The 22,081-nt window shown below is 43.1% G+C and overlaps 1 protein-coding gene across 4 annotated transcripts in view; it reads right to left on the bottom strand.

The window, feature by feature from the left end:
* MTHFR (methylenetetrahydrofolate reductase) overlaps positions 1–22,081 on the bottom strand; it is an 80,907-nt gene that overhangs the window by 1,941 nt on the left and 56,885 nt on the right. For all 4 annotated transcript variants that reach the window (XM_086921296.1, XM_086921295.1, XM_086921294.1 and 1 more), the window contains exons 4-11: positions 14,595–14,705; positions 14,276–14,469; positions 13,422–13,672; positions 12,949–13,083; positions 8,660–8,840; positions 7,903–8,085; positions 7,400–7,501; positions 7,046–7,165 (exon numbers count right to left, since the gene is read on the bottom strand). In XM_086921296.1, coding sequence (XP_086777422.1) covers positions 7,046–7,165; positions 7,400–7,501; positions 7,903–8,085; positions 8,660–8,840; positions 12,949–13,083; positions 13,422–13,672; positions 14,276–14,469; positions 14,595–14,705 — 1,277 coding nt within the window. The remainder of the gene's footprint in view (positions 1–7,045; positions 7,166–7,399; positions 7,502–7,902; positions 8,086–8,659; positions 8,841–12,948; positions 13,084–13,421; positions 13,673–14,275; positions 14,470–14,594; positions 14,706–22,081) is intronic.

Raw genomic sequence — 22,081 nt, 5'->3', positions numbered from 1 at the left:
TCGAGTGGACAGTGCAGGGGAAGAAAAGGTAGATGAGGGGTGGTGGAGAGGGGAGTTAATTTCAGGCAGGCCAGAAACAGCACAAAACCTTGGGAGAACAGACAACAGCCCTCATTACAAGTTTTTCATAACATGGTGGGATATTTGCCACCAATGGTAAATACAATTTTCTCAGGAGGGGATTAATCAAATATGATAACTATCTTCTATTTCTAGTTTTCAGAACAAGAATGAGGGATACATGCACAACTGGTTTTTAACACACTGAATTGTGTAGAAATTTGCATTTGTTCTGGCATTTTGCCCCAATAAATTATGGCAAGTTTGTCCTGCTGGAATATAACAGTGTAAAACTCCCACGGTGCAATAATTAAAACAATTCAGAAGTGCAACATATAAGCACACTACTGCTTGTCATGAGGAACAAGGAGGGAGATGGAGCCAGAATGCGCACACTGGTATTTTTAAGACTTTGGGAGTCCAAAAAGCTATGTGGCCTAGAACAACTGAGAAGGAGGAGAAAGAACGCATGTAAAACATGTAGAGGTTTAATTCTCAAGAAGGCCAAACATTTTCATTATTCCTAGCACAATTACACTATTTTCAGAAATTGCAGTTCACAGAAGCCAAGGTACTACTGGACAACAATTAAGGGAGCAGTACAGCTTGAATAATCTTTTAACTCACAGCAGGAGGCATCTCTATGAACTGCCAGTCCCACAAACTCCAGAGACGGATCCACTGCTGGACGATCACTCTACTGCAAGAGTCCTATAATACTCTAGAGGAGTCTCACCACTAGAGAACCTTACTTCTCTGGTTCCCATGGTCCTAGGGGAGTACCCCAACTGGAGCATCTTACCTTACAGGTTCTCAGGCACTCTAGATGAGTAGGCCAGCTAGTTTAAGGGGTTCTATGCAGCTCTAGACTAGAAGAGATGTACCACTGGAGCATCTTACCTTGCAGATCTCAGGAGCTCTAGATGAGTAGGCCAGGTAGATTACGTGGTTCTATGCAGCTCTAGACTAGAAGAGATGGAGCATTTTGCCTTGCAGATTCTCAGGGGCTCTAGATGAGTAGGCCAGCTAGATTAAAGGGTTCTATACAGCTCTAGACTAGAAGACATGTACCGCTGGAGATTCTTACTTTTACAAGTTCCCAGGAGCTTTACAAGTGTAAGCCCGCTATATCAACTTTCTAGAGGGTAGGTCTTGGGAGATCTAAATAGAAAAAGTAGCACCTCTGGGGAGCCTTACCTCACAGGTTTCCAGGAGCAGCCGAGGAGTAACATGGCTGGATCACTCCCCCTCCCACCTGAGGTGAAAGCTCAACAAAAACTGGATAAAATCCTTGCTTGCAGGATCAATCCCAGGATCACATGGAGAATGGCAAAGCTGTAACCTCCTCAACTTACAGGTTACTCTAAGCCAGAGGTCTTCAATCTGTGGGGAGCGACCCAGGGGTCCGTACAGTCCTGGGAAGGTGGTCGCGCATTTCCAGGCCTCCCTTCTGTCTAGAATTTAAAACGTGCTCTTCCTTTTGAAAACCGGGACGCAGTTGTTAAAATGCTGCAGCCGAAGTTAATTGTCTCCTGTGCTGTGAAACGAAGAGGCTGGGCACGGCCTGAAACAATCCTTCGTGCCAGGGTGCCTGCTCACTTGAATGAAATAAAAAATGTGTGTGTTTGAGATAATCTGCAAATGTAAATGGTGCTTGGGAGCGATTCTGGCTTTAATTGCTTTGTGAAGGCAAAGATTTGTTTTGTGGTAGTAAGAAGACTTAACAACTTGGCTGTGAAGTGCATGCTTTTAATTACTTAGTTCCTCTGAGGGGGTGTTAAAGGGACAATTATGCAACAACAAAAAAATCCATTACTTTTGTTCTGGTATTACTAAAATCTACACTTTGGAAGCTCCATTATATCCTAAAACTATTTGTACAGTTTGTAGCAGTCTACCTGTGTTTAATACAATAATAAAATAATGACTTACACTTTCAACGTGCTTTTTGTCACAGGCTGTGACATCATAGCACTAAAAATCCACAAGTCACTATTCCCCACTGCATCAACCAAATTTAGGGGCAGATTTACAAGGAACTGACGCACCTGCATAGGTGCGTCAGTTTCTTTTTGCAAGCAGCAAAATGTCCTTGCGCCACCATGGATGCGTTGTATTTACAATACAGTGCTCCATGGCACAAGGATTAACAGATGCGTCAGAAATACTGAAAGTGACGAAACTCCAGCAACGTGCCACAACAGATAGGTGAGTCTCACACAAAAAGCCCTGCATCATTCCTTACGCCTGGTCTGAGCAGGCATAGGGATTTTGAAGCAGTGAAGACATAGAGCAGAGGTCTTCAAACTTTTTGCTCTAAGCCACCCCAAATAAAGGGCCACCCTCCAAACCTTTATGACAAGGATTGGCGGCGGGGCAGGGTTAAGCACAGGGGGCGGGGCTTATGGGATCATTTCTGGGAGATGTTTTCTATGCCATACATTCCACAATAAATGTAAGACTTACAGAATAGCAAATTCATTAAGCAAAACATGATTTAACCAAGAAAAGCTCTGCTCCCCATAATTTGGTTTCTGTGAGCCTACCACACTCCTGAGATCAATGCAACTGCACCTGCTATAGTAATGATAACCATGGCCCTGAGCAGCAAGAAATATACTCTAATTACATTCCCAAGCTGAGATTTTGTAAGACTTAGAAAAATTAAGTGATTCACCAAGAATCACAGGATGATGAGCAAAAGCTGGAACTTGAACCTAGTTCCAAATTCAGCATCTCTCATAATAAGGCCACATTTCCTCCCCCAGAAAAACATGAGCTCCCATGTGTTGCCCCCATTTTTGCAGCAAAGGTGCCTGTGGTCCTAAAGCTACCAAGGAAAATTAGCCCACATGCCCTTTTTTATTTTAAAAAGACATAACTGTAACACAGTGGGCCCCTTAGACTAGTGGACCCCGGTGCTGCTGCCCTTATTTCACCAGTGATCAGTACGGCTTTGCCAAGTGGGATGTATCCTCTGCCTTTCGTTAAAAACATGAACTCTCATTTTGTCCCATCCTAGTCACTGTCCTCTCTCTGATGCCCCCAGAAAGGTGTCATCTCTCCTACAATTTTCCTACCCTTAGATCATTATTCAGAGGCCCAAAGAAACTCTGCCAAAGCAAGTGGCCACTGGACCCTACTGTAATAATAATCTAACAGTAAGAATAGTAAAACAAACAAGGGGTTTAGCTGGCCCTTTATACCACTGGGACCTGGTGCCTACAGCACCCGCTGTACTAATCGAATCTACAAATCTGCATTATATAAAAATATGTGCCATATTGTGTGTGTGTGTGTGTATATATATATATATATATATATATATATATATATATATATATATATTGTACAATATCATAGTCCAAAACGACATTGATTAGAAATACTGTGCACATCATTCAATTACTGACATGATACTCGTTATCCTGACATTATGGTATCAAAAAAGAACCTGCATCATACATCAAGGCATGAAAAATGCATTAGCTTGATTATAATGAGAACACCGAAATCCCCTTATCACTATTAGATCACACGATTTCAACATAAACACAGAGTAAGCAGCTCAATGGTGCTCCTATTAGTTATATGGCCATTGAGTACCCACACGCAGGGCACAGAGGCACCAGCGCTTCAATTATTGGTAATATGGGAATTTAGCAGTTCACCACGAGGATTGCTTTGGCCATGGAATTTGGGTTTGTTTCATCTTGGCCTCAAAGAGATTGTGAACTCGTTAATTTCTCCAGCTCTGTGAGGAGCATAGTGCAAAAACAGTGGGACCGCTCAGTTCCAATCCCAATCCAGGTGAACAGAGCAGAGAACGTGCAATCGGCTGCATAAGGTGCTGCACAATACAGTGAAGACTGCTTGTATTGCATCTCATAGAATCAAGCGCTTCAGCTTTAATGAATGCTTCAGCTGTAATTAATGTACCACAATCACCCTCTGGGCCCATAACACTCCCGGTACCTTGGAGATGAGATTGGCAATGTTTCTCAGGGACTCTGGGGCTCGGCTGCAGTATTGTAATGCAGCCTTAGGAGGTTGCAGGACAGCAGTGGAGATCGCGCTGCCCCTCCTTTACAGTACCTTCAAGGTGGGCCTAGTTGGTCTCCTTCAGGAGCGCAACTAGAGGCACATTTCGGGGGGAGCTGAGAAACAATTTCGGGGGCAGGGGATTAATTATTCCAGCTGTAGGCAGAGTGGAGATACAGGGGCTCTACGAAGGGGGGAAAAACAACGAAGCCTTATTAACAAGCTAATGGTATTTTAAAGACCTATGAAGTACTGGGGTGGGGCTGTGTGTGTGCCTGGGAAGCTGTCTCACACGACGGGGGAGGGGGAGCCGGCTGAAGCCCTTTGAGCTCACATACCAGTATAGTGTGTGCAGGAGTGCAAGCTCTTCCAGTGCTCGTCAAGATCGGCCCACACACTTCGAAATAGAGCACATTCTTAACAAGGTAGCTTCGTTTAGGAGCTGCCTTGCAAGGGGGGTTCTTTAGCGGCTGGCAGCAATGTAGCACACAAAGGGATGGTACCTCCGAGAGGCACTCAACTCTAGGACTATTGCACGTTGTGCCTCCCCTACCTGGGGGCCGCACTGAAGGACACACGCACTGCCACTCTGTTTATACGGGGGGGACACTCTGTTGTGCTAACCTGAAAACAGGTTCTCCCCAGCAAAGCGTGACACACACTATGTGACAAATAACAACTAGTTGAAGACAAAGCGCCCTCCCGGGAATGCAGCCACGGACCCCCAAGGCGCCCCCCTCAGTTTGAATAGCACTGGCGTAGAGTGACGCAGTGAATTGTTGTAAAATTTTTAAAAAAAAATATTTATTTGGAGAGAGTATACAAAGTAAAAAATATATACATTCATGAGCAAATTTACATATAAATATAGCTCACATCTGATTCTGCAAGACCTTGTTGTTCAATATTTCATAGATATTTACAATACAAATAAAAAAGAGGGAAAGAAAGATAGAGATCATTAATCACAGATCAATTATTTTCTGTCACAAGATCTAAAAACCATGATGCAGCCTATCTGAAATGTTGTAAATTTCACAGTGTTAGTTCTACATGGCTTTTTGCGTGTGAATGCCTAGCCTGCATACATTATACCTGGTGCAGGTATAATGTGAAGCAGGGCTTTACAACGTGACACATCTCCCTAGATGCGTCAACATTGTAAATTGTCCGAATTCTTTGCGCCGCTGTTGCGTCAAAAAAAGTGACGCAATGGCAGCGCAAGGAGGCACACAGGGCTTGTAAATGTGCCCCAAAATTCTATGGCTCTCTGATTACACACAGACCTCTGCAGTGCATTCACTAATAGAGGTTTCCTAATGTACTACAGTGCATTTACTACTGAGTAACAACTTTTTAAAATGTATTTTTCATTTAAGCTACCCATTATTTTATATGTAGCTACCGGATGGTGAAAGACCTAAAAACTATAAAAAATATTTTGGGGCTGATTAACGAGAGGCTTGAGCTGCCGGAACACCCTTTTTGTTTAAGCTCGGGCAGCACAAGCGTCACAATCGTATCTATGAGGCGACGCAAAGTCACCCTGCATTGCTATAAGTGCCCTCATACATACGGAGTAAGACAAAGCAGCGCAAGTCGCTGCCGTGCCTTGGAGTTCCATGGGCACTGCGGTTGATGTTCCCACGCAACACCCATGGATTTTGACGCTGCCCCAGATTTACCCAACCATCTAAACCTGGGGCAGCACCAAAACCTTACGTCTCACGACAGCAGGTGTAATGAGGAGACATGTTTTCGTGTCTCCTCGTATATTTTCCTCTTTCCATGTGTGCTGCATTCTGCAACTCACATAAAAAGAGGAAACCCCCTCTCAGGGCACATTCCTGCACAAAAACAATCCTGCCTACATTGGCACAAGGCAGCAATTTGTGCACCAACGCAGTGGGAAAAGATTGGAAATGCGTCATATTTCATAAATAAGGTGCATTCCTGCCCTTTCACATTGGCATAGGGCAACGCTGCAAGAAGACTTACGGCGCTGCTCTACCCCAATTCCTGATACATGAGGAATTGTTTTTAGCTACACCTCTGACCACGCCCCCACTGTCACTGATCTTCCATTTTATAAACACTGTTTAATATTATTTCCACACTGCAAAAAAAGATTTTCTGTGGGAATTGGGGGCTTTTATGGTTGTCGATGGTTGTCAATGTTGAGGAGTTCCAAGTTCTAGACATTTTTGTCAAGAGGGGGTCCTTATGCCTAAAACATTTTGACAGGGGGGGGTCTCTGCATCATAAAGTGTGAAGCTATAGAGGAGCTCAGCTGGAGGATTTCTATCCCTCACAAGTCCTAGGATCTTTTGAAGAGTTACACAGTTTATGTCTTTCCTACCAGGCAAGCACTAGGATTTCTTGTAGAGATGCACAGCTGCTTGAACTTATTACCTTACAGGCTTCTGGATGGAGCCCAACTGATAGCTTTTCACCCCTGATATGTCTTGGAATTGTTTGCAGAGCTACACAGCTTCACAGGCACCTACTTCATAGTTCCTGGGAGCCCTAGAAGAGACGGACAGATGGAAGATCGCCTTACCTCACAGGTTCTGTGCACTCCAAGAAGGTCTGTGACCCTGGAGTATGTTACCACAAAGGTTGCCTCGAGTACAGTGGAGCTGCAGCACTGGAAAATCTGATCATGGAGGGTGGTATTAGCGTAGAGGAAAGACATAGCTATGTGATCTCCCTCACTCACAGACCCAGTGAGCCCTCCAAGAGCTGGGTAGCCTGATGTTCTCCTAGCTCCACAGTTCTTTAGGAGACCTGGAGTTTGCACTATGTTCATAAGTCATGGAATTTCCTAAAGCTGTTGCATCCCCCATCTCATACTTTCTGGAAGCACTAGAGTCCCAGCTGCATGATCTTCCTACATCACAGGTCTTGGACATTTAAGAGCAGCACAGTTTGAGGATCTGCTTACCTTCCAATACATAAAGCTGACAGGATCCACCACTGTGGGCTGGATGATCTCTCGGCCAGGGAAAATGCCCCAGGTTACGGCATTGGGCTGAAGCTCGGCTGCATTGGTGATGTTCTTTCCCTGAGGGTAAGACAGCGAGTGAATTCAATAAAGAAACACTGAAGGTGTTCAATTCAAGGCAAAAATAATAGTTCGCTGACTAGTTCATTTGACGTCATGTCTAACACTAACAATTATTACAAAATGAAGAATCAGGAAGTACAAAGTGCATCTCTGGGAAAAGAAGGCCCTGACTTATGGACCCTACCAGTAGACAGCAATCCCATGCAAAGCACTGTTTCTATGTCTTCATACCTGCACGTTGACAATGTGGTAATTTACACGTGGCTCATACTTCTTTAGCACTTTGAGCAGGGCTGACACATTCTCACTGGATGTGAAGAATTCTAGATACGCCTGGGGGAAAGTGGGTGGAATAAACAGGATATTAAGATGCCACTTCTTTCGAAACAGAGGTGAGGAACTCACAGCAGACAAATGCAGGAGGAAGAGAGAATGCAAGGGAACAAGAATAGGGCCAGGGGTAGTATATGGGTAGAAAGAACAAGAAGGCACACGTGTAGGAGATGAACATCAGTACAGAGCAGGGACACAGAAGGGCCCACAATGAATACTGCATGAGGTACAAACTTGTAGCACCGAGCTGGTAGGAGGAATGCAGAAGGGTATAAGTGTCAGGAGACAGTAAGGACAAGGAAGGGACAGCTACAGGTGATAATAGTCAGAATGAGACAGATACAAGAGCATTGGAGCTAAAAGGGTCCAAGATGGATTAAAAGTGGGACAGCTTCACATACCTTTTGAAAAACATAACCACCACTAGGCCCCCAGCCCACCACAGGATCAGAGGAAGGTATGGTATTCATGTTGGGCTGGGAATTGATGGTTAGAATTCCCCTTCTGTTCACTTTCTGCAGCTCTTCTTTCATTAGGTTTGTCTCTGGAGCTAGAGGGTCATCGTTCCAAGGAAGGCATGTTACCTGAAGAAACAGAAGAGTTCTAGATAAAGATAGGATGCTTTGCTACAAAAGGATGCTACAAGACATGACGGTGCAACCTTTGGATGGTGCAGATGTAAAGGAGCAGGTTTGCTTGGGCGTGATGAGGAAGGACAGTGAGTGCAGGTGCAACAGGGTAGATTGGTGCTGGCACAACGCAGTAAGATGAAGCACAACCTCATAGGCAGGATGGCACAGGACAGCAGAACAGCATGGGGAAAATGGAGCAAAGTAATGTGGAAACAAATGTACAACACACTAACATGGCATGAGAAAGAGGGCTCAATAGAACAGGCAGGACAAATCTAGCAGCACCAGTAAAGTTCCTGCATATGAGCAGTTGAGCATTCCTGAATGCCAATGTGGACAAGCTTTGTTTCACATTGACAAGTCTCCCATAAATCCTTATTATACCTCCACACATGTACTGCTGAGTTCCAGGTTCTCCCCTTATCTTCCTCTGAATGTCCCAGAATGGTGACCATATTTCACTTCTCTTTCAGTTCTGCCTCCCTCTAAAAATACACAGAAACTCTGCACATACACTAGGACTAACCTTATGTCCGCTGCGGTTTGGTTCACCAGAAATATAGCTTGTAAACACCTCATACACGCTCTCTTCGCTCATCAACTCTTCACCCCACATCTTTAGGAGCTCTTCCCGGGCAGATTTGCTCTTTAGATAGAACAGGTAATAATCTCTCAATTCTCCAAAGGCTGGTGAGGATGAGTTACCCCTGATGGACAGAAAAAATGGCAACGTAAATACAAGGCTAATAGGATAACTTGATAAATCTGTGTTTGGTTAGGTCCAATTGGGTAGGATGAATTTGCCATTTTCAACAAAATGGAAGTTATGGAATAAAAATGCCTCATGTATCGGATGGAGGCAAATCTAGACTTGAGGAACTAAGAGGCTTTAGGAGCAATATGAGCAAATGGGCAGTAAGGGGCATTCACAGATATGGTGATCCTGACATTTCATGTTCTGCGTGAAGTAACTTGGGTGCAAATTATAAATTACAACTTCACGAAGCTAGGGTATAAGTGAATGTCAACTATTAACTCCAGGGCTATTTACATTATCCTGGAACAAGGAGCAATATCTGTGTCATACATTGACAAGTACACGTAATAGCTATAGATTGACTTCTGTTACACACAAAGTTTTGTAACGCAAAATCCTTAACAGGCACTAAAGAATTATTTTCTTTAGTGCTGTCGAAGCTTCCATGTTTGTGACTTCCTAAGTCTATGGTGATTTATACATAAACAGAGACAACATGAAGAGAATGAGTGGAAGCAGGTGGCAAGGATAGTTTTTCGGGCAACCTGGTAACATGAAATCCAAGTCGAAGAGAGGTTTCCACTAAAGCACACTCCTCAAGTCATTGTTGAGCAAGGTAACAAACGAGTATGGAATACTTCCTGAATAGGAAACACTTGCTACCTGAATAGATCTTAGTACATGTGTAATTGGACGTCTGCCACACCCGATGAATCCAAGATGGCAGTCGCTGCATCCCCAGTGGGAGAGCATTGCAGTGCACCACACGTTTGCCAACGTCATGTGGTCGACGCCAGTGGTGCTGGTAAAGGAGGAATGGGGACCCTAAGAGCATAGGTGTGGATCCAGGAGCTTGGAGTCGGGAAGAAAAACTAAACTGGAAGGCCCTTGTAGCAGTGAGGAAAAGGACGAAGTCAACAGTAATGGGAACCAAGACTGTGCAGAGCCCATGAGAGGAGGCCCAGAAGTGCAGAGAACTAGATGACCGCTACCCTGCTGTCAAACCCAGCGGTCCCAGGACATAGCGTTTGACGCCATGACCCTGGAGGGTCGTGGCCTGAGGAAAGTACCAGGGGTACAGTGAGCGTTTTTTAGGTGCTGGGGTGGTGAAGGGAAATTGGGGGTCTAAGAGCACGGGTTAACTAGCGAGCCCCACTCCACTGGATGTACAGGCACCGCGACGGGCACAAACAGAGAGGATAACGCTAGCGGTTTTCCTGCATCCCTTTGACCCCATTCTATGATTTATTAAAGGGCTGCTTTAATCCGGACTCCTGGCCTTACAGAGGAAGAGAGCGAAGAAGACTGGCGAAACGCGGGAGGGACATCCTTGAGGGAGGAGGGAAAAGGAGACTGTGTCCTTACGAGTAGCTGTTTCAGGCGATAGAAATAAAGCACTGCAACGTAAAAAACTGAGTGCCACTCTGACTAGTTGGGTTAGACCACAACATGTTCATTAAATATTTGTTTAATTCAAATCGGGTTGGTTTCCCCAACCGCATCAGCTCTAAATATGCAGAAAAATCTATTTGGGAGACTGTAAACAATTTTTAAAATTATGTTAAAAACAACTGTTGAGTGTTTTGTTTTCGCTACTGGTTAGCATCTGATATGTACATAAATTATTCCCCAAAATGATATCTTATTACTAATCTCGTCTTTGCTTTGATATAATGGAACAAATATGGATGGTCTGGGTGCAGTGACTTTCCAAGGACTCATCTCTTGCCTGGTAAACGTTTGCTACAGCTACCTGCAATGTTAAAGCAGTAAAAGGCACAAACAAAAGATATCAGACACTCCTGTACATAACAGGAAGATGTAAAGCCCCTCTCACTCTATTTGTCAGGGCGTAGAGAGGGCCTTGGAAGGCTAAAAGGTTAAAAGAAACTAAACTCATGTTAGTCTGAAATTCACTGAAAAGTAGCCGGCGAACACAGCACGTTGCTAAGTTTTGACATACTCTGTGGCCTCTTTGAGGAGTTAAGATCTCTTTGCAACTCCATTCCGAGCTGGCGCACAAAAATGCTCCTGTACAAATAGAGCCTAAAAGCAGAGCAGATTGTGAAGGCGGTCACCACGGCTGACCGTTTCAGTGCAGAGCTAAAGCAATTCCCCTGATTTTGTCTTGGTGAGAAGATAGTTGATAAAACTTACATTTCCCACAGGATTGTGGAGTGCATGCAATGATTACTAAAATCCCAATTTTCTTTTACTCATGGATGGTAAAATCCCCAGGTCTACAATGAATGGCACTGTGGGGAGGCAGGAGATGCTGATAAATGTAACCAATGGCGAGCCTCTGCAGACAAGAGTCAAAAGAGTGGGTGTGAGAAACCCGCAGGAAAACTAACGAAACTGAAAAAGACCTGTGGCATAAAAAAACAAATTGTTCTTTCTGTATTTCTAAGAGTAAAAGCGAGCTTACTTATTGATCCTAGACAACTTTGGGAGTGAAGAGTGCAATGCAATGGTGGCAAATGTATAACACTGTAGCAAGTGTCCTGGTGTTGGTTGTATTTGAGCCAAGGATAGTTTTAACAAGATTGCTGAAAGAATGCAGAATGTATGACAGACTGGTAAAAACATCTTCACTGACACGTTATACAGAGGTCAAAGAGCAACATACAGACGTCTTGTATTTAAATGTCACATTCTCTCAAAGTTAATGGTAGGTGAGAAAATTAGAAGTGTATTTTTATCAGGTTGGGGTTTAATCAAAAGCACCCGGCGTACAGCGACATCAATATTCCTGAATAAGCACTATCACAAGAAAGATGCTTATTATTGGTCAGCTTTCAAGACATTTGTCATTAGAAGTTACAATTGAACGTTCCCGGTACATTCTCCCTTCCAGTGAGAATTAAAAAGTCCACAAGAGGTGTTTTAAGTCACTAAGAAGGAGGTAATTACTCATGCTTGGAGATTTCAAATAGGAGTCTTTATTCTCTGACTGAACCGGTCACCTCATGAATCGTATCCCAGGGCTTACGCCCACTGTTCAGAACGCAGCTGCTGTCCAGGTTGGTTAGCAATATAAAAATATCACTAATAAGAGGTGAGATTTTTAACGACTTCTTCAAGCGGTTTGTGTCCTTCTTATGTGAAGAAAGTCTGGGACTTAATATTGTGAGCTTTGACAGTTGATCAGTGTGAAGGTTCATGAACCGCTGCTGTCCCAGGTAAGATCCTGAATGACACTGGGTTCACTACATTCACTCTTACACTTTGCAAGGCTAGACTTAATTCTGCAGAACATTTTACTTATGGCACACACCCATAAAATACCAGCACTCCAACACATTCACTTGTTTGGAAATATTAGGAAAACCTCTAAACCACATTTTGCATGCAGGATCCCCCTACAGATTTGTGCCAAGAGAAATTCATGTTTCCTTGGTGTCACGGCGATACTATTGCTCCTTCAGGCTAAAACCCCAAAAAACAGAGGTTATTCTAGGTGCTAATGTTATTTACATACAATTAGAATCTCCAGACAACCCATCATTGAACCATGAAGTTTGATGTCTAATTACTAAAATAACCCATCACATTTTATATGTATAAACAGGGATGCTCATTAAAATCATAAATTGTTAAGCAAGATATAACCAACAAAATGTTACCTTCATATTAAGAGTTTCTTGGTCATTATAAGTAGGAAAAGCATATCGACCTGCCTGCAACCTTCTACAAAAATAACTAAGTTTGCATTACTGGCCTAGAGCCATGTGAGCTGGTGCTTCAAAAAGAGAAGCCGTCATGTAAGGAAGTTACTCGAAAAGACACACCCCGCTGGGAACAGGCTGATCCCTGGCACAAGACATTGCTGCATGTGAAGGCATCTGCATCTGACTCGAGGCTCTGCCAAGACGAGAGTGCGTCGTTCTGGAAAGGTACTGCAGATTACGCCTTAGAACTAGCTCAGGGTTACCTAATGACATTTTCAACCTGATTGTTGAAAATCCTTTCAAAGTTTCAAGCTAGGTAACTAGATTTTAATAAACAAACACATTATGCAGAAATCAGTAGGAGCTCGTGAGGAAGGGCACACCTACCAGCGTCCGTTGGGGAACTCGTCCCATTCCTGTGTGCGGTAAATATAACTCTTTGGTCTAGAGGCCCAGAAGATGGGGCGCACGTCTTCAACCCTCCTCTTAGGGTGTGCACTGACTGCCCAGGGCAGCGGCCGCCTGTGGAAGACAGAGCATTAGAAGTGGAATTTGCATATTGTCAATGTTTTGGTATTCATCTTACTAGTTATTCTTTTCAATTACTTTAAATTGTTTACTTTCAATTTTTTTATTTCATTTATGTTAACAGTTAGTTTATTGTCTCTTTTAAGCTACCGGTGTATTTTTTGTTTTAAAATGATAAAGTATTATATTAAAAAGTAGAGAAAGCGATGGGCTGGCCGCTGGAGATGGTTTGCCCACCAGGGAAGGAATATTTCAAGCAAAGCAAGTCACTCTATCCTTTCCCCGTGGGCATAGACCTTGTGGACCTAACTTTGTTGCAGGTTCCTGCTCACCTTGGATCCTCCTGCCAAAGGCCGAGGCGTCGCAGAACATCCATTGTTGCCACTTCTCGGTTGAGGGTGTAAAAATGAAGTCCGTGTACGAGCCCACTATCCAGTATCTCCCGGCACATACTCACAGCTAGGTCTATCCCGTAGTTTCGGATGGCAGCATCATTGTCTTTGATTGGCTCAATCACCTCCTTGATCTCATTGGGTACTTCAAGTTTGGAAAGTTTCACCAACTGTCGCAGAGAGTGGTATCCCTGACCAAAAGAAGATGATTAAAAATGTTGCACCTCATATATGTTTTAACCTGTTTTTTACTTCTCTCAATTTTTGATAGGCATGGGAACTTGGGTACACAGAGATTAAGGCATATGCAGAAGCTCAGACAGTGAATTTAGTGAGGAAGCCCAGATTTGAACCTGGGTGTCCTGGTTCCAAATTTAGCCACCAGACTACTTTTCTTCCCAATAACAAGCTTTCCGAAAACTTCATGCCTGTAAAGCATGCTACAGTTAGAGACTGACTGCTATGGGTCAGAATGAAAGTGACATAAGTGAAGATCAAAGGAGTTGTGTAATCCAATGTGGAAAAAAAAATTATTTTTAAAGGGGTAGGGCTAGACAGAAAAAAAGAGACAAGTTGTGCAAAGAGATCCTTCACATAGAAAACGATTTGTCTGCCTCCATGATGGGACAATGTTGTACAATTTCTTCCATCTGACATTTTCAATAACAACGTTTCGCCGGACAAACCACCCACTTTGCACGTTTTATTCCAACCTACAACCAAGCCTCCAACCCTTCTAATTAGCTATTCAACAATTCACTGTAACATACAGTCCCGTATTTCCTGGGACTCACTTGTATGGGGAAGATTCCAGGTAGAATGGGGCAGGTGATGCCAATAGCGCGGCAATCCATCAGGAACTTTAGGAATGTTTCAGACCTAAAGAAGAGCTGAGTGATCACAAAGGCAGCCCCGGCGTCCACCTTCTCCTTCAGGTGAAGCAGGTCCTCTTCGTAGCTTCCAGCCTCAGGGTGGCCTTTAGGATAACCTAGAGGAACAGTGGACAAAATCCGAATGTATTAGTGAATCATGCCCTTAGTGTAGGGCAATATTTTTCCGTCGGAGCTTCAGCTACTCACTGTGGCGTCACCGCCGCTGGAACGTTTCTCTTACCAGCAACACAGATGTCAAAGTAGTCATCAAACTCGCAGCGGATATGCTTCACAAGGTCAATGGCATAATTGAATCCCCCTTCTTCTTCCTCCCACTTCTCGCCAATGGGATCTACCAATGACAGAAAGCTCAAGAAGATTACCCATCACATCACGCCACTTAACTGCAGCCTCTAGTCTATCCACAGCTTCAGAGAAACGCCCACTTTAAAAATCAATTGGATAAGTAAGACAAGAGTCTTTTTAATTCTTACACTATTTCAGTTCAGGTGCTTCCTAGGAGACAGAACAATACACACACCTATCACAGCCCTGATGCGTAGACAGGTTTCACTAAGCACATCTAGTGCCCTCTGGCATACGTCTTGACAGAGCAACCTTGTAAGTGACATGGTACGGCATCTATATCATCCATTCAACTTTCAGTTCCTTAAGGCTGACATAGTCCCCTAATAAGATTTATTAGTATTGGCTCGCTGATCAAACATCTACATAAACTAAACAATGCTCTGGATTGTGATGGAAAGCTCCGAACCGCCTGGAAAGTCGGCTCAAAATACTTGGAATTTAATGGTGTAAGACTGACGTGGAGGGGGCATAGAAATACTCAGACCTCTGACCGAATTCCTATCAGCAAATCACTCTAGCTTCTGATGAGAGACTCCAACCATGGCGTAAATAGAGATTCATTGCTCTGGTTGTAGAGTCTAGCCACGGATTAACACACTTCCCAAAAATGTGGTACTGTTACTACTGCATAACATTTCAAATCGGGGGAGATACACCCTGGAGACGACATTCCGTCAGTGTTACCTTTGCTAATACATGAGAAGACCGACCACCTTGTGTATCGTCTCCAAAGAAAGCCATTTGCATTTTTTCTCGAAATTCGTACGCATGGTCGGCTCTAGGGCGATGCGATCGGTGCCACCGCACCGGACGTGGACTTGGGGTGGGGGCGTCAGTTTTGCAAGTAGTTTCTCATTTTAAAAGCACCTGCGGCCCCTTTCCTGGCCTTAAGCAATTATCAGGCATCAATTAAAATGTCAAGCTAACTCTGGTGATTAATCGTCTTTCTGGAAAGAGACTGGAGGTTTGTCTTCATACGAAGATAGCGCAGAGGGTTAAAATGCTTGCTGCTAAGAACGTATATTATGCAGATAAAGCGCATATAATGTAAATAGATCAGTGTGTTACTGCTTCTGTAAGGGAGTTCCTTTTGTAACTGGTCATTTATAAGTCAAAATCCTAATATAAAACATTGAGTTATTAACTGACAGCAAAGAGCTCCTGTAAACTGCAAGGTATATATTAGAGCTACATGTATTTTTGCCCAGTCTTATCTTCCTAATCTTGTAAAAAGGGTTCATTTGGGTTGAAAACAATTCTTACTATGAAAGGGAACCCCTAACAATGATGTTACATTTCAAATTCAGAATATGTGCTTTTCCAGAATAAGGACTCTTAAACTATATTGCCTAGCGGTATCGATGACATGTCACTCCTACACTACACCTTGTAGTCCTGTCTGATGAAACATTTATTATACACTGACTTACACACATTGTCTCTATGCAATATGTGTGTGTGATGTAACGTTCTGCGACACCTTACGCTGGAATGAGTGGCGCTATAAAACTAAATTAATCTGAGAGGCTGTGGTTATGGAGACTTGAGGGGCACTGTGGGGGTATTTGTGGCAGAGGTGGTCATTGGGGGGGGGGGTTGGGGAGGGGGCACCAACAGACATTGTCGCACAGGGCGCCACCAATGCTAAAGCTGGCCCAGTTTGTACGCCTCCAAATAAAGCCATTTGCATTTTTTCTCTAAATTCGTACATCGTAGCAATGAAAAAAATAGTTTTGTTTTTCCACTGCTCTGACTTCAGAGATGTTAGTGATCGCAAAGCACTGCTAAATCCTGTTGGTAGAGTTTATACGTTTCTTTGTCTCTTCACTGAAGTAGTAAGGGGGTGCATGACCACACAGATGCCTAAGATTGCCAAGCTGTACGGTTCAGTGGAACGGGTATGTCACCGGTGTGGTTCAGCGTGAACTCTTACTATTCACGAGGCTGCTTCTTCATTCCCTTTCCTTGATACCTACTTTCCTCTCCTTGCTAGTAGTTTGTAACCGGCTCAGGGTAACACTTGATGTTCAACAAAAAGTACCAAGGCTCCGAGAGCATGATGGGGGGGGGGGGGGAATCATAAAAAAGCCACCTCTGAATAGGTCTAATGAAATATGCACAAAAGGTTAATTCTGGCAATGTGGACCAAGCTGCCTGCATGAACCCTATCCACAGAGCTGAAAAGAACACCCTGTACTATGTGTATCACTTTATGTTTAAACTGAAACAGAGAGCTCCAATGGCCTATGCTTATAGATCACCGGTGTTAAAAATGCCCCACCCACAGCCATTTTAAGCTCAGAACCAAAAAATAAAAAAACCAAAGCTACATATTAGGGTTGATTCACAAGTCTCTCCTTGAGTAGGTGTGATTTATATTCGGAAATTCTGAGGTCACAGACAAGTAAACAGAAAGTCAAACCTATGAAAAGATATTTGTGAATCTAGTCATTAGAGCGTATTGTCTATCACCAGACCGCAACAAGGTCACAAGCAAGGAGACTGCAACTTTACCAGCTTTGTATTTAATGCTCATTTTCACACACTATCATGGGGGTGAGAATTAATGGAATCCCTTAACAACTTGGGAGCGTCGAACGTTCAGCGCCCAGTGCTGAACGTTCGAATAACAAATGCTGACCCGTCGGCCAACGGTCGTGCGCAGCACTGGCAAGGTAGTGCTCGTGACCACCGTTGGCCGACGGCAGCACTTAAAGGGTTAAAGTTTATTTCCTGACTTTGTGGTCTGAATTACAGGCACTAAGTATGTTCCAGTGAATTTAGTACAACTGCCTAAAAAATGTATTGCTTGCGCAACTCTATTTCCGTTCTCCTCCTGTATTTTTTTTAATTCATGCCACCATGTATTAGAGACTTGCTTATCAGTGCAGGAGTTTAAAAGGTATAACGCTGCATGCCATTCCTTCTCTTAAGGACGGTGCTGATCATTTTATCACTTTAGAAGTCAACAAGGACACCCTTACGAGTCAGCAAAGGACCTCAGGGAACATATTTACGAAAACAACAGTGGTCCCATGCATTATTAAAATTCAAACAGTAATCAATATAGACACAATTGATACTCTATTGGTTTTGGACATGTCCAGCCAGACAGAGGTCTCAATCTTTTTACTTATTCACAAAAAATACACAAGAATTTCCTTCAACAATTCTTCGTAGTGGGGCACAAGCCTGTACCCTACCACATACAAATTGGCATGGTGAAGAGTGCAACTTTCACATCACACTTTGTGTCTGTGAAATTTACAACACTTGCACATCTTCTTCACTGCAGTATTTATCACTACTTTGAAGATGTCGCAGGCCGGCCTCTTCCTCCGATACTTACAATCTAAGAAGCGGTCGAGAAGGCCCTTTATTGCAATGCAATAGGTCTCGCATTTGACAGAGTTTAAGCTATTAGTATTCTAAATGACAATGTTTAAAACTCAAAACAGAAATAAAAGGTATTGTCATTTACAATGCCAATCGCTCAAACTCGCTTGAATGCCAGACCTATAGCATTGCAAACTACATACCCCCGAAGTTTTGAAATGGTTGGTTTTGGAAAAGGTGACTCTGGGCCCTAGAGGTGGGGATATATCCACGATTCTCAATACACGAGAATCCAAATGGATGACTATCCTGGATTCGATCAATAATGGACTCAATGTGGCAGAGAGTAGTCATGCCCAGCTAGCAAGACTAGGTTGCTAAATTCCTTGGTCTGAATCATCGGTATTTATTAAGTCATGGTTTAGTGCTGCAAACTCCCGTTTTCACCCTCCTGTGTGAGAGGTGCACGGAAGTTTGCAGTTTTTATCATAAATAAAGGATGCAAGCTGCTATGTCAAGTCATGTACACCCCTCTGCGTAGGTGGTGCGTGATTCTCTAAAATGGATGGATGTAGTCGCCTACACCCCTTTGTGTAGGAGGTGCGTGACGCTTTTAGACAATGTATGTTTGCAGGGATATTATGCATACTATCCTAATTGATGGCTTTTTTTTTTTTTAAACAATTGGTTTATGCAGAAATGGATCGCCTACACCTTGTTGTACAAGAGGAACGCTATGATGTGGTACCTATATCCTACCAGAATATTTATGATAAGGTCCATCAAAAGGGTTAGGTACACATTTCTCAGTCATTGCATGTAGGATTTATATCTGACCACACCATTTGTAATAAAATCGATCATATATCACTGAGTACATACCTCGGTACTTCAGGAGAAACACCCTTACTACAACTTCGCTTAATAACCATGTCGCTATGCGTGTAATTTAATCATGACACACTCTATCGAAGTGATTAGTCGCGATGTCATGATGATAATCTATGGTTACTTTGAGATCCTATGTCATAACTCACAATTTCCGTATGTCTCTAGCCTGCTGCCAAGGACTCGCGCAGTTTCAAGCCGGTTCGGTTGTCATGACGATCGAAGCTTAATCAACACTTCCGGGTTTTTCCCGGAGTCCGTCCTTCCTTTTTACCATCCGGACGTCAGTGCGCACGTCCTCTTCCAGCTAAATGTATGCCGGTCGATGGTTTGAGACGCGGATCGGGTGACCGAAGGAGTTGGATTATCAACAACGTTTGCCGTGTTTAAGGTTAGAATTTGTCACCTTTGGAGTAGCATTGCGGCTGTTGTAGTTATAATATGTATATTGTGGAGCAATTCCCTTATTGTCGCCATTACCGTTTTTAGAAGTAATGCGTCCCGGTTGAGGAATGGATATCTCCGCCAGTATTGAGTGAAGACTGTGGTCAGCGCAAATAGGTATGTAGTGGCTATTGAAATAGGGCAGCCATGATTTTGAAATCTACACACGTGGTTTTAACTGAATTATCCATTCCTTTTATAGACAATTAACGTCATAACGAGCGTTACAGTCACGCGGAGGTTCCATGCTTTTTGAGTGCTTCAAACACAGCAGCAGCGCGCCAGTGTTGGCATATTTAGGTACGCATCCTCTATATAATGAGCAATATATGCCCTGCTATATCGCTGAATCTTACAATGATCTAATTACTGTTACACTCGTACTTTGCTGCGGCTATGAATCCGATGTGGCAAGACCCTTTTCCCTGCTTTGGTAAATGTACGAAAGTCTTAAGTATGGTGACATCTGTATTATGATACTATGAGCCAGTCCTGGACCCTTTTGGTTCTATATAAGTTTCCTCTGTAGTGATACAAGCTCAATGAGGGAATAATTACCTCCCATTTGGTTACTATCTGAGCCACATGTGAACTAATTTAAGTAATAGCTCAAGTGTGTGTTTGATCAGTTTTTTTGCACTTATTTGTTTCAGTATTGAATCGAAGGGACACAATATAGATATGTCCTTTATGTCCATTGTTTTTCTTTTATAGCAATCTGATGATCATTTTGACATCCCCTGAAAGTGGGTATTTGTAAGAGGATTTATTGGATCTGATACATATCGATCCCGGCAATCTTATTCGGATCAAGTGACGCTCCCCGTTCTCCTGTTCATGTTGTGAGCTTATTAGCACAACTTTCCATGGTGAATAAACTCCTGTTCCATTAGATTGTGTTGGGGCGCTTTTGTGCGCCGGTTTTAATTTCAATTTGCTCATCACTGTAAATATAATACACATTTTCCTTCCATTTTTTCATAGAGAAACCAGTGTTCCCCAGGGCTCTTTTGTCCTGATGAAGACCCCGCTTTAAGGTGTGACGTATACCTACCAGTATAATTTTGGGGTCGAAACGTCGACGGCTATTACCATTCACCAGTCGATCTAACCATCACCCCAATTATTAATTAGTAGCATCGTTATCATGGTTTCTTTTTAATTGTGAGCATTAGTGGCTCATCCATTGTGCTGGCTCAGTGGTCTGAAGCCAGTTGTATTGACCATTTATGAATCATATATTGATATCATTGTCACGATGACCTACCTTGCACATCCCTTCCCCACACAAACACGTCCCTCACCCTCCCCTTCCCTGGGGCACTATAACAGTTGTGTTATGAATTTGTCATAAGTAATGTGAATAAGCACATTGTGAATAAATAACAGTGTGCAGAACTATTAGTTTGTGATTTTTTTTAAATTGTGTGTTCCAAAGCGTTTGTTTGTGTACTTGAGAAACCTTCTCACTGGGACCCTGTATTCTGTATGCAGGTGGTTCGTTCCATTCGTGATGGTGCAAAATACCTTTTTCCAACGTGTTGATGCAAATGAATGACTGCATGTTTGCCGATGTATGGCATTTCTCTTTTATGTGATGTTTCAGTTAATTTCTTCCGTATTATCAAGAATTGTGCCTATAAACTTTTGCCTGTTGGGAGTAGTAGCTAATCATTGAGCGCCGGGACACCCCGTTGGGGTAGCTGCGCGCTTTATAAGTGACGCAATAATAATAATAATACTTCAGCTGTCAGGCGACGCCATTCCTGGAGTCACTGGAGCACAGAATTACTGTGAATCATTTTTTCAGCATAGCTTAGCGACATCTTCAGATATTTGCAAGGGTTTATGCTTAACAACATATGGTGTGTAAGTCCTCCACCACATCTCGTGGTGCAATAAAATCGGAAAATGCATTTTTACTGCAATTTAATCTCTGAAGTCTAGCAAATCTTTGATCGGACAAGTGCTTTGCTCCAGGACCGGTTTTAGGCTGAACCATAACTGCACTCCCCTACAAATCTGGCCTGGTCTCCAGAGTTCCTAAAACTTCCTTGTACCCATTCCTATTACAAGAGAGTTTCTGCTTGTGTCCTGTGCCAGCTGGGCACAACTTGGGGCAGCAATGCTTTTCACATTTCTGAACGTTTTCAGAGCCAAATGGGGAATGACTGCATTTGCCCTTTTAGTTTTGTAGCCCCAGATTTCCGCCTGTAGCGTAGCATTCCATTAGACAACGCCTGGTAGTGTTTTTCCATGGCCACCCACCAGCTTCTGGATCCTGAATTCAGTTAAACTCTTTTGTTCCGTAAATAACCGAGGAGATTAGTAATCTTGTTTATCCGTTATCAGCCACTCAATCCACCTGACCTGAATGTGTAAGCTGGTCTGTTTGCCTAACAGAGCTTGAGTAATATCCAGAGTAGCATTCTGGCACACTACCACCTCAGGTGACATTTTCATCCTCATGCGGGTATTGTATATTGTTTTCAATAAGTGTGGTCCACCTTTGTTATTACAGTAACTAAACAATCTTATATATAAAAATTATCACACAGAGGGTTGCATCTTCCTTCATAGCTGCTATAATGCCAAAATGTGCTTCCCAAATATTATGTATTGCATGTTCCTGGCTTGGTATATTTTATCTCATATTCCTGAACTGCAGGATAATATTCAATAACTGCAAAC

This window comes from Lissotriton vulgaris, chromosome 5 (assembly GCF_964263255.1).
Source record: "Lissotriton vulgaris chromosome 5, aLisVul1.2, whole genome shotgun sequence".
In the NCBI taxonomy this organism is placed as follows: domain Eukaryota; kingdom Metazoa; phylum Chordata; class Amphibia; order Caudata; family Salamandridae; genus Lissotriton; species Lissotriton vulgaris.
Note: the sequence above shows the minus strand (reverse complement) of the source record. Positions and strands in the feature narration are given on the sequence as shown.